The sequence below is a fragment of the Primulina eburnea genome, chromosome 13 (genome assembly GCF_022965805.1).
Source record: "Primulina eburnea isolate SZY01 chromosome 13, ASM2296580v1, whole genome shotgun sequence".
Taxonomy (NCBI): domain Eukaryota; kingdom Viridiplantae; phylum Streptophyta; class Magnoliopsida; order Lamiales; family Gesneriaceae; genus Primulina; species Primulina eburnea.
The window spans coordinates 3,200,664-3,214,201 of record NC_133113.1 but is presented as its reverse complement, the minus strand read 5'-3'; the positions used below and the strand labels follow the sequence as shown (position 1 = coordinate 3,214,201).

Below are 13,538 nucleotides of genomic sequence, written 5' to 3'. Positions count from 1 at the left end.
GCTCAAATATTACTAGGATTAATAATATTCTATCATAAATATATATGAATAAATTAATTAAATACTTTACTATTTTTAAGTAGATGCTGTAATAATTTTAATTTTGTGTTTTGAACTTAGATGAAGAAATAATGAATAAATTAGGAAAGCTAAAAACGACACAAAAATATAAAAATATAAATACTTAAAACAAGCCACGTAAAATATCAAAAAATCGGATAAAAACCGTTCCGTTCCACCGACCCGTTCTGTTCCACCGACATATCGCCGATATATCACCGATATATTACGAAAAACGACGTTACGAAGCATCCAACGTTTTTGCCCAGAACTTTTACTCGGTGAACGCCGTTCCCGTTCCGAAACGGCCGTTCCAACGAACCATACATCCAAGAAGGATGTATATCTCGTTGCCAAACTAATGTTAAAGGCAAAATACCAACACCAACAGAAACAAAAGACGTTATCCTTACACACCACCAGAAACTTCTTTTTTTTTTCATTTCTTCCCTTTCATTATTTACTTACATAACAATTAAATCAGACACCCTAAAAGAAATACAACTCAATTTCTTGATCAATTATAACATAAAACATCCAACTCCACCCTTTAAATTAAAAAAAAAGACTCAATAACAAAGAAAAAGATCAAACAAAGCTTCAAGAATTGGGGAAAAAAGAAAAAAAGAACTGTAAAAAATAATATGTTCTCCTCTCTCTCTCTCACAATCAATTCCACCATTGATGAACAGCTATACCTTCATCCTTTACTTTACCATACAAGGCTAAACACTGCCAATATGCTCTCTTGCTGCCATTCTTTTCCCCATCTTGCCATTGATTTCTACACTCCAAGAACAATTCATCCACAAGACTTAATGTCCTATCTCTGAGCATCCCCTCCACCACTTGTGCCTCCGCTTTCATCACGACATAGTCCTCCCGTTTCACGTTCTTCGTTAGCCAAGTCGATATACCCATGTCTTGAGGTGTGGCTCGTTGTGAAGGTGCATCATTGTTGGTCACAATCTCCATATCATAAACTTCAAATTCTTGATCCCTCATTGGGTAGTTCTTGTAAAACCAGTCAAGTGCTGTCAAGTCATCTGAGATGAAAATGCGTCGTGGATACTCATCCAAAGAATCCTTCAACAGATCAGGAAGGAACTTGATTTTCCTTGATGTAAAGCTTGGTTTTTTCATCAGTGTTGAAAGTCTCGGGGGCTCGAGATATACATCCTCCAGGTTTTTCAATGCAGCTTTCTTTTCCTCTGGTGTTACGCCAGAAGACGTATGCTTTGCTGGGGAATTATCAACACCATACGAAGACTGCCCCTTTTTACGCATTGCCACCACTGTGTTTTCGAATCTTCGGAGATACACGATCTTGTAACTGCTCAAAAGTTGCAGTTCAGGCAAGGGATCACTGCCCAATGGAGAGATTACCAGCGCACCCTCTTTTAAAACACCGTCAAACAGATGGATTCTGCGAAGGGACCACGTGAAAACAAAATCAAACGCTTGGGGTTCAACCACATTCTTCCGCTGCAGATCAGCTCCGACGAGCAAATCAATACCCGTTTCTTTCAAGAACTGGAAATCATCTTCATTATCGCCGTTACCAGCACCAAGAACGAAACCCTTTTGGCCTTTCTTGATGAGGCCTTCTTCTAACAAATCACGGAGAAGAAGGGGCAGGATCTTGAACCCATTGACCATATCTGCATCAGCATCAGGCTTGAATAAAGCAACATTGGAAGAGGTTCTCAGCATAGAACCAATAGAAGACAATGCGAGAATAATCATCGCCAAAAACAGAATTCTCGACAAGACACGCAGAACCCATGAATCGGGTAGCTTTATTATCAAAAGTGTGTGAGAATCTGAATCGATTCCCACCCCATTCAGCTCATTCACATCATAATCAACGTTCTTGGCCACGGGCCCACGAGCCAATTTATCCATCCTACGATAACGATCCAGCAACAATCTTTGTAGAATTAAACAGCAAGAAACAAACAAAATCACTTTGAAAAGAGGCAATGCGCACCCAGAAAATTTCGAAAAAAGAAAAAGGAACGGGAAAATCAATTGTGAAAGAGAGAGAAAAACTAGAGCGACAATGGAGGGAAATCTTAGCGAGTGCAAAATCTTGAAGCGGTGTGGTTTCCACCCATCAGAGCAACACGACTGCTTCGGATTCTACACCAGAGGAGCAATAACTGCCTGATTCTTGCGATTTCCATGATTCTTGCGATTCAGAGCAACGGAACTGTTGCAAATAAATTCAAAGGGCACTTACATCCTGATCAAGAAACACAGTAAATGTTGTCCGAGACTCGACCACCATCAACGAAAGAAATAAAAAAAACAAATGTGATGATGGCGGAGACAGAAGGGTGGTTGGTGCACGAAGGACAGAGGAAACAACAAAAACTTGGATTCGAAAATAAATTTTGGTGGTGTATTTTGCGGGAATGGGCGTTTAAATATTGCTTGGAATGGAGGGTTGTAGATTGAAAGAGCGTTCCAGTTTTCTTGCGCGTGGAGACCGTGGGGAAACAAGGGTCACTGAATCTTGTTTAGTATTTTGGGGTCATTGTTCTTGGTCTCTTTTCTGAAATCAAGGAGAGAAAGCGAGGGATTCTGGTAATCTTAACTCTTTCATCTTTTTGGTTGGTAAACAAAGAATTCGTTTCATGCGTGTAATTTGCTGGGGTTAAGAGGAAATATAGGGTAGAGTAGATGCTACCTGTGGGGGTAGTGCCCTCACAGGATCTCAGCCATTGATTTTATATGGTGATTAAATCTGGGCCTTTGATCACTTCATGGGGTGTATAGGTACACGTTGGCACCTGGAAAGAAGATAACATTTAAGACAGTTGTCAAGAATGTAGTTCCTTTTTTTTAAGGGCACCAACATCGGTGCATTAATTGGTGTTAACAACGCTCATTAATATTCATGCACCGAAATTTGCGACGGTTTTTCAAAAACCGTTGCCAATTCAAAAGAGTCGCTACTTTCGAAAGTTTTTAAAAAAAAAGTCACTACTAGCGACGGTTTTTCGCCAACGGCTCTTTTGAAAAATAAATACTACGTATCATATTTAACAAACTATAACGGCTAGTTTTTATATAATATTGTAAAATACAAACTATAACGGCTAGTTAAATAAAATAATAATAAAAAATCACTATAAATACAAATCAATTTCTACAAATTTATTCATTCATCCAACACATTTCTACTCATCAACCACACTCAATATATATTCTCTACCATTCTCAAACTTCTATTTGTAGGTTCAATATTTATTTCTTTAATCCTTATTTGTATACAATGTCTCATTCTTCGAGCAGCTCGAGCTCGAGCTCCAGCTCTAGCCCAAAAAGCGAAGACGAAGTACAAGCTGAAGTTAATGACGAAATTTGTGATCCGGGAGAAGAAATGATGTTATGCATGCTTGAACTAAGCAGAGAAATACATGAATCTTCTGAAAGTAATAACGATATTCGACGAAGAAGAAGGTTCATCCAAAGAAATCGTGAAGCCGGTCACTTGCGGCTCGTCAATGATTATTTTTCCGCCAGCCCAGTGTATCAAGATCATATATTTCGAAGAAGATTTCGTATGCGAAGAGAGTTATTCCTTCACATTGTGAATGCACTTGAGGCCAATTCAATGTATTTTCAAATGAGGAACGATGCTGTTAGAAGGAAAGGATTGTCACCACTACAAAAATACACAGCTGCTATACGTCAATTGGCTTATGAAGTCCCTGCCGACCATCTTGATGAGTACCTACGTATGGGGGAATCAACTGCCATCAAGTGTCTTTTCAAATTCTGCCAAAATGTGGTTGAAATATTTGGTGATCGTTACCTGAGAAGGCCGAATGCTGATGATATTCAACGTCTTCTTCAAATGCACGAAGAGAAACACAAATTCCCTGGCATGTTGGGTAGCCTTGATTGTATGCACTGGCAGTGGAAAAATTGTCCAGTTGCTTGGAAAGGGCAGTTTACCAGAGGCCATGGGTCGCCGAAAATCGTACTTGAAGCAGTCGCATCTCAAGATCTGTGGATATGGCACGCATTCTTCGGGGTCGCGGGTTCACGTAATGATATTAACGTGTTGTACGAATCTCCCATATTCAACAATATCTTGCAAGGAAATGCCCCGAAGATCAATTTCACAGTTAATGGCACTCATTATACGAAGGATTACTATCTAACGGATGTAATATATCCGGAATGAGCTACTTTCGTTAAGGCTTTTCCTTGTCCGGAGGATCCTAAAAGGAGATTGTTTAAGGAAAGACAAGAGTCTGCAAGAAAAGATGTTGAACGGGCATTTGGAGTGCTCCAATCTAGATGGGCGATTGTTAGAGGTCCAGCTCGTTATTGGTACAGAAAAAAATTAAAATATATTATGTTAACATGCATTATTTTGCACAACATGATTGTTGAGGATGAGGGGTGTAACGTGACAAATTGGTCTAACGACGAAGGTGACGAACCCGCACAACCTGTCCAAGGCTCAAACCGAGGATTTCATGATTATATCCGTAGAAATTCCAAACTACGTGACTCTCAATTACATCACCAACTTCGTGCCGACTTAGTTGAGCATATTTGGACAGAGTACAACAACAATTAGTGAAGTCAGTTTATTACAAATTTCAAAATGTTTGATTTATATGTTGTTTTTCATTATGTTCAACTGTTGTTTCCTATGTGTACGCTTTCAGTCAAATTTGTAATAAATTTTTAAATTTACATAAATGAAACTCGTAAAATAATAAATAAAACTATTAAACAGTTGTTTTTTCATTATTTAAATAATATTTTAAATAAAAAAGTCCAACTTTTTTTCATTTCTTAATAATATTTTAATGAATATTGGAATTAAGTTATTTTTAAAATAATAATACTAATTATTTTTAGTAATATTTGTTGTAAAATTTTAGAAATATTAGAAAGAAATTGAAATAATTAAAAATAAAAAAAATGAGTAAGTGGACAGTGGGACCCATAAATAATGAAAGTTGAAATTAAATGAATGTGAGTGTGTGTTAATAATGGGGAAGTGTTAATGTAATGAATATGTGGCTCGTGGACCCCATCATTTTTGATGAGATGGAGAGTTATTAACATGGATTAATTCCGACGGATGCGGATGTCCTAATCAGATGTCTTTTTAATAATTTAAGTAATAGATCAATTACAAAAACTTACGTGAGATCGTCTCACGAGTCGTATTTGTTAGACAGATCTTTTACAAAAGTCATCTATGAAAAAATATTATTTTTTATGCTAAGAATATTACTTTTTATTGTGAATATCGATAGGGCTGACCCGTCTAACAGATTAGGATCTGTGAGACGTTCTCACATGAGACTCACTCATCAATGGCAAAAACTTATGTGAGATCGTCTCACGGATCGTATTTGTGAGACGGATTTTTTTTGGGTCATCAATGAAAAAGATTACTTTTTATGCTAAGGGTATTACTTTTTATTGTTACTATCGGTAGGGTTGAGCCGTCTCATAGATTGTGATCTGTGAGACGGTCTCACATGAGACTCACACTAGATCAATTCCATCATTGTTCGTTGGACGCTTCTATGATAGATTACATCCGCCGTCTAAACTCAATTTGAAGAATGCTTCGATCAAGCACTGTTCTTGTAGTGTCAATCATGTGGCGAACGAATTGGCTCCAAGAAATATTCTTCCTTTATCGTAACTTTGTTTTTGGGCTTTTTTTAAAAATAATATAAATTAAAAAAACTATTTAGTAAAATATTGCAAAAGGAAGAGTTTTACAAAAATAGTGCAATCGGCGTAAAAGTGTGGGGCCCTTAGCTCCTAATCGTTATTACAATGCAATCTGATTAGGGTTAAGTAATTACAGCGGAAACCGAGTTTAAAATTTCTTTACAATGAGCCCAAAATATCTCTTCTGATATTTAAATACTAAAAATAGTATCTAAATTCAATTCATAAAACACGCCCACACGTAATCAAAACCAATCACATACAAACAACTCATATCCTCGGGACATGCCCCAGTATATAGATACATATACATATATACTGGGAACAAGACATAACATAAAACCTCAGCCCAAGCTGTGGCTCCCACCAGAAGTACCCTATCTGGCCTCCTGATATCCTGGAGTACCTGCCATTGTCCACACACAAAGACAACAACAGCCCCCCTTGGGGGTGAGCAAAGCTCCGTATGGAACAACCAATCATATATACCACAGATATCTAAACAATGATATATGGTATGCAATGCATGTATGTCGTGGAGGTATCAGGTCAAATGCCCATCCACTGAGCACATGTCAGAATCAATCGAATCGCTATCAAATCAAATCAATGCTCGAGTTGGCACACCGGCCGATATGAGAATACACATATATGATAGCGTCGTCGAAGCGCCATCAATCCCACATCTCATATCCAATCATATGGGGCCACAAATGTCTATGTTTTAAGGGTCATGTAATACCAAACATAGCATTGTGTTCACAAACCCCGGAATCCAATCAAATCATATCAGGGTATCCAAGGATCATAGCTCAACGTGCATGTCATGTATCGATGTATGCATAAAATGATGTGTGTTAACAAAACATTTATTTTATACATCGATATCTCAATCTCAATGTCATGTATGCCACATAAATCAACAAACAAGGCATATAGACACATAATCTCATTCCAATCAATCCAATCAATCCAACATATATCATATTTTATAGATACCTGTCGTATGTTACCCGGTCGCAACATACCTCAATTCTTCGTTCCAATTGATGTAGCTTGAAGATACACTTTATCTACATCAATTACATACTCATTTCAATCAATAACATACTCCAAAATCATTAATATGAGTTTCAAATATCATTTGAACCTTCAATAATTCATATCAAATCATAATCATATCATAATTCACTTCCGAATTCGAATATACGTTTATTGTCGGTTATTCTACTACATATCAGAAATTCAACCTCAAATACATGCTATTCCAGCACCTTGATATTTAAAGTTGATGAAACTGAAAGAAAATTACCTCAGTCAGAAGCCCTCAACGCGCAGATCACAAATATATAATTTGTTTCGCGTTTAGACAGCGTTTCGAAGTCGATTCGGAAGAAAGAAAATCGAATTCTCGAACTTATCTCTCGAACTCTCGGTAAAAGTGAAAGAAGAAAGAGAAGAAAATCTCATTCTTATCATCACCGATACCACGCTCGGGCGGTAGAATTCTCGCGCCCGAGCGCGAGAAGTTCTGTCCCCGAACTATGCTGCGCTCGAGCGGTCACAATTTACCGCTCGGGCGCGGCATGTTCTGTCCCATGCCACTCGCTTCGCGCTCGGGCGGTCACAAACTACCGCTCGGGCGCGAAGTGTTCTGCCCAACATCACATTTCAAATACCCTGGCGCTCGGGCGGTCACTTTCTACCGCTCGGGCGCCACATGTTCTGTACAATACATGAGTTTTGTACTATATTGGCGTCCGGCCTTTCCAATCGAGCTCTTACAACGTCAGTTCATATACAATATTCATTTTCTCAATTTCATTGTCATAATATACATCAAATGTATAATCACATAACAAATTCGTGAATTATCGATAATCATATAAGATTTACGATAATACGATACACGGTCCTTACATTTCTCCCCTACTTGAAAGATTTCATCCTCGAAATCTCAAACAGCTCTATATACATAACATTGGCAAACATACATATGTTACCAGTTATAGTACATATCAAAACTAAAATCAGTAAAAGGATCAGAATACATCGAATACAATGGAACAGATGTCATAGAATCAAACAAATGCGGATACGAATCTCGCATCTTGTTCTCCAATTCCCATGTTGATTCTTCAACACCATGTCGTGTCCATTGCACTCGTACCAAAGGGATCAATTTATTTCTCAATATCTTCTCCTTTCGATCCATAATACGAACAGGTTGTTCAACATAGGAAAGAGAAGGATCCAATTCAACCTCATCAGGTGCAAGCACATGTGATGGATCCGGTTCATATTTCCTCAACATAGAAACATGAAACACATCGTGAATGGCAGATAGAGCTGGTGGCAATGCCAATCGATACGCAAGATCACCAACTCGATCGAGAATCTCATATGGACCAACATAACGAGGAGATAACTTCCCTCGCATGCCGAACCGAACAGTGCCTCTAAAGGGAGATATTTTCAAAAACACTCGGTCACCTTTCTGGAATTCCAAGGGTCGTCTTCGTTTATTCGCATAACTCGTTTGACGATCCTGAGCAGCTTTCATCCGCTGCCGAATCAACTGAACCTTATCATTCATTTCCTGTATCATTTCAGGTCCAGTCAATTGTCTCTCACCAATCTCATCCCAGAATAACGGCGATCTACATCGTCTCCCATATAGAGCTTCAAACGGTGCCATACCGATACTCGTTTGAAAGCTATTATTATACGAAAATTCAACTAATGGTAAGGCATCTTGCCATCCCATTTTGAATTCCATCACAACAGCACGCAACATATCCTCTAAAGTCTGAATTGTACGCTCAATCTGGCCATCAGTTTGAGGATGATAAGCAGTACTCATAGCCAAACGCGTACCCATCGCTTCCTGAAAACTACTCCAGAATTTAGAAGCAAACCTGGGATCACGATCAGATACAATTGAGACTGGCACACCGTGCAGTCTCACAACATTCTCAATGTATAAACGGGCCATTCTCTTATAGGGATAAGTCCGTTCATACGGAATGAAATGTGCAGATTTCGAAAGCCGATCAATAATTACCCAAATAGCATCACAGCCCTTGGGTGAACGAGGTAAATGAGTCACAAAATCCATAGCAATATGTTCCCAATTCCATTTCGGGATTTCGAGACTATGGAGCAATCCTCCCGGTTTCATTCTCTCGGCTTTCACTTGCTGGCAGACAAGACATTTAGAGATAAACTCAGCGATGTCCTTCTTCATACGTTTCCACCAGAATTGAGGTCTCAATGTCAAATACATCTTTCGACCTCCAGGGTGAATACTGTATTTGCTACAATGTGCTTCTCGAAGAAGGGTAGATCTCAAATCAGAGTCATCAGGAACTACCAGCCGACCATTAAGTCGTAAAGAACCATCAGAAGAAATCTGAAATCCAGACTGATGTCCTGCAGATACAAGTTCTTTCGACTTTTGGATCTGAGCATCGCTTCGTTGGGCCTTTCGAATCTTTGATATCAAATTCGGATCAATTTGCAATGCAGAGACAGTGACAGAATTCCAATTCGAGTGAAAAGTCCAACCAGAAGTACATATATCCTCGTGTACTTTGGCGACATTGACAGAAGCTAAAACAGAATCATAAACTTTCCGGCTCAGGGCATCCGCAGTAACATTCACCGATCCAGGGTGATATTGAATCTCACAATCAAAATCCTTCAGGAGATCCATCCACCTGCGTTGCCTCATATTCAGATCAGATTGAGAGAATAGATATTTCAGACTTTTATGGTCCGAATAGATAACAAACTTTTCTCCGTACAAATAATGGCGCCAAATCTTCAAAGCAAACACAATGGCGGCCAATTCGAGATCATGAACAGGATAACGTGTTTCATGAGATTTCAATTGACGAGACGCATAAGCAACCACTTTGCCGTGTTGCATCAGAACACAGCCCAACCCTTTACCAGACGCATCTGTACAAACCACAAATCCTCCGGTACCTGAGGGAATAGTAAGCACAGGTGCTGTGGTCAATCTCGTCTTCAATTCAAGAAAACTAGCTTCACATTCATCTGACCAAATGAATCGCTGATTCTTCTGTGTCAGTTGAGTAATAGGTTTAGCTATTTTCGAAAATCCTTCAATAAAACGACGATAATATCCAGCTAAACCCATGAAGCTTCGGATCTCAGGAACATTCGTAGGTCTTGGCCAATTCAATACTGCTTCGACCTTCGAAGGATCAACAGATATGCCATGTCTCGAAATGACGTGGCCCATAAATACCACTTTGTCCATCCAGAATTCACATTTGGACAATTTGGCATACAAATGACTAGTACGAAGAGTTTGAAGTACCAGTCTCAGATGTTCAGCATGTTCCTTTTTCGATTTCGAATACACAAGAATGTCATCAATAAACACAATAACGAATCGGTCTAGATAATCTCGAAAGACCCGATTCATTAAATCCATAAAGATAGCAGGAGCATTCGTAAGACCAAAAGGCATAACCAGGAATTCATAATGGCCATACCTCGTACGAAAAGCAGTTTTAGGCACATCTTCGTCTCGAACCCGTACTTGATGATACCCAGATCGAAGATCAATCTTAGAGTATACAGAAGTACCCTGAAGCTGATCAAATAAATCATCAATACGCGGAAGTGGGTACTTGTTCTTCACAGTAACCCGATTAAGTTGCCTATAGTCGATACACATTCGCATCGTACCATCTTTCTTTCGAACAAATAATACTGGAGCTCCCCAAGGTGATACACTCGGTCGAATATATCCCTTATCGAGAAGATCATGTAATTGTTCTTTCAGTTCTTTCAATTCCAGGGGTGCCATGCGATAAGGAGCTTTAGAAATAGGCGCAGTCCTCGGCACAAGATCAATAATAAACTCAACGTCTCGATGAGGAGGAAAATCAGGAATCTCATCGGGAAATACATCCGGAAACTCTTTTGCAACAGGAATCTCAGATAAAGAAGACTCCTTCTTCGAAATATCAATAGCGTAGATAAGATAACCCTCATCTCCGCTAGTCAACAATCGAGACATTTCCAAGGAAGATACCAATGGAATTTTGGCTTGGGAACCCTTGCCATAAAAATTCCACTTGGGTCCATCAATCGGTCGAAATCGAACCACTCCATGACAACAATCAACAGTAGCTCGATTCGTCGTCAAGATATCCATGCCAACAATACAATCAAAGTCGTGCATAGGGAGGACAATCAAATTCAGGAATATCACATTATCCTCATATATCAATACACAATTATGCACAACTCTCTCAGACAAAATAATCTTTCCTGCTGGCGTGGCTATCGACAAAATATCATACAACGGGGTACACTCAATATCGTGAGATGCAACAAATGCATGAGATATGAATGAATGAGATGCTCCTGTATCAAACAAAACACGTGCAGGATAATCGCAAAGCGTGCAAATACCTGCAATCATGCCCCCAGGAGCTTCTCTCGCCTGATCCTCAGTCATGGCATACACTCTCACTTGAGGAGGAACTTGTGCACTCTGACCACCCGGTCCTCGAAATCGTGGGGCATTAGACTGCTGAAAGGATGGAACAGGAACAACAGGTCTCATCATACTAGGGCCACCTCTAAATCCTGGCTGGGGTTGAGCAGAAGTCGTACCCCTGTTCGGACATACTCGAGAGAAATGGCCTTCCTGCCCACATTGATAACAAGTACCAAACATACCTCGACACTGCTCGATAGTATGTTTCCCTCCACAATGACCGCAATAGGGGGCAATCACAGGGCTCCCTCTCTGGGATCCACTAGAACTCGACGAAGACGAAGAAACAGAGCCAGTCTTCTTAAACTTCTTACCTCTCGGTCGCAAAGTAGGCTGCTGAGCTGACACCGGTGGTGGAGGAGTATACTGTGGACCTCCCCGCCTAAGTCCAGCCTCGGCTGCCTTAGCTCGTTCAACTACCTCTGCGTAGCTGGTAGGCAATCCAGAAACAACATATGTATACAAAATAGGATGTAAACCATTTACAAACCTGTTATATTTTGCCCTCGCATTCCCAGCCACGTGAGGTGCATACTTCAACAGAGTAGAAAATTTTGAAGCATACTCCGCAACTGACATCGTTCCCTGCTGCAGATTATTAAATTCATTCTCCTGAGCAGTATAATAAGAAGGAGGAGAATACTTCTCTAAAAACTGGGCCTTGAAGACATCCCATGTGACTTCAGTCCCTGCTTCTTTCAGTCCAATCTCAGCGGCTTCCCACCAAGATTTAGCTCGGTCTTTCAGCTGATACAAAGCAAGTTTCAGTCTCCGAGCTTTGGAATACTCAACAATATTAAACAAGTGCTCGATATCCTTCAGCCAGGCCTCAGCTCTTTCAGCACTCTCAGTGCCAAAGAACTTCGGTGGTTTCAGATCCTGGAATCGAGCCATCACCACATCCATGGACAATCCTTCAAATTGTCCAACAATCCTCTCAGTATTACTACTCGCAACTTCATCTGTGTGATCCATCTACAAATCAATGATGAATATCACAAATCAATATCAATTTCACATCATCATCATCTCATATCATCAATCTCATCAGATACTTACTCAAATCAAATCAAGTAAGAGCAAGTAATACAAATAAATCAAACACATACGCACAATTCATTTGTGCCTACTACGTGTACACAAGACTCAATAGAGCATTCCCAGCTATGCTCTGATACCATCTAGTGTGGGGCCCTTAGCTCCTAATCGTTATTACAATGCAATCTGATTAGGGTTAAGTAATTACAGCGGAAACCGAGTTTAAAATTTCTTTACAATGAGCCCAAAATATCTCTTCTGATATTTAAATACTAAAAATAGTATCTAAATTCAATTCATAAAACACGCCCACACGTAATCAAAACCAATCACATACAAACAACTCATATCCTCGGGACATGCCCCGGTATATAGATACATATACATATATACTGGGAACAAGACATAACATAAAACCTCAGCCCAAGCTGTGGCTCCCACCAGAAGTACCCTATCTGGCCTCCTGATATCCTGGAGTACCTGCCATTGTCCACACACAAAGACAACAACAGCCCCCCTTGGGGGTGAGCAAAGCTCCGTATGGAACAACCAATCATATATACCACAGATATCTAAACAATGATATATGGTATGCAATGCATGTATGTCGTGGAGGTATCAGGTCAAATGCCCATCCACTGAGCACATGTCAGAATCAATCGAATCGCTATCAAATCAAATCAATGCTCGAGCTGGCACACCGGCCGATATGGGAATACACATATATGATAGCGTCGTCGAAGCGCCATCAATCCCACATCTCATATCCAATCATATGGGGCCACAAATGTCTATGTTTTAAGGGTCATGTAATACCAAACATAGCATTGTGTTCACAAACCCCGGAATCCAATCAAATCATATCAGGGTATCCAAGGATCATAGCTCAACGTGCATGTCATGTATCGATGTATGCATAAAATGATGTGTGTTAACAAAACATTTATTTTATACATCGATATCTCAATCTCAATGTCATGTATGCCACATAAATCAACAAACAAGGCATATAGACACATAATCTCATTCCAATCAATCCAATCAATCCAACATATATCATATTTTACAGATACCTGTCGTATGTTACCCGGTCGCAACATATCTCAATTCTTCGTTCCAATTGATGTAGCTTGAAGATACACTTTATCTACATCAATTACATACTCATTTCAATCAA

The 13,538-nt window shown here is 39.6% G+C and overlaps 1 protein-coding gene and 1 pseudogene across 1 annotated transcript; one reads left to right on the top strand and one right to left on the bottom strand.

Annotated features, from left to right (window-relative positions):
* Nucleotides 1-729: 729 nt before the first annotated feature.
* LOC140810202 (uncharacterized) lies at nucleotides 730-1,965 on the bottom strand. The gene has a single exon (XM_073168073.1). The coding sequence runs from the start codon at nucleotides 1,963-1,965 to the stop codon at nucleotides 730-732; it is 1,236 nt and encodes a 411-aa protein (XP_073024174.1).
* A 1,375-nt stretch (nucleotides 1,966-3,340) lies between these two features.
* LOC140810201 (protein ANTAGONIST OF LIKE HETEROCHROMATIN PROTEIN 1-like) lies at nucleotides 3,341-4,660 on the top strand (annotated as a pseudogene).
* The last annotated feature ends 8,878 nt before the right edge of the window (nucleotides 4,661-13,538 follow it).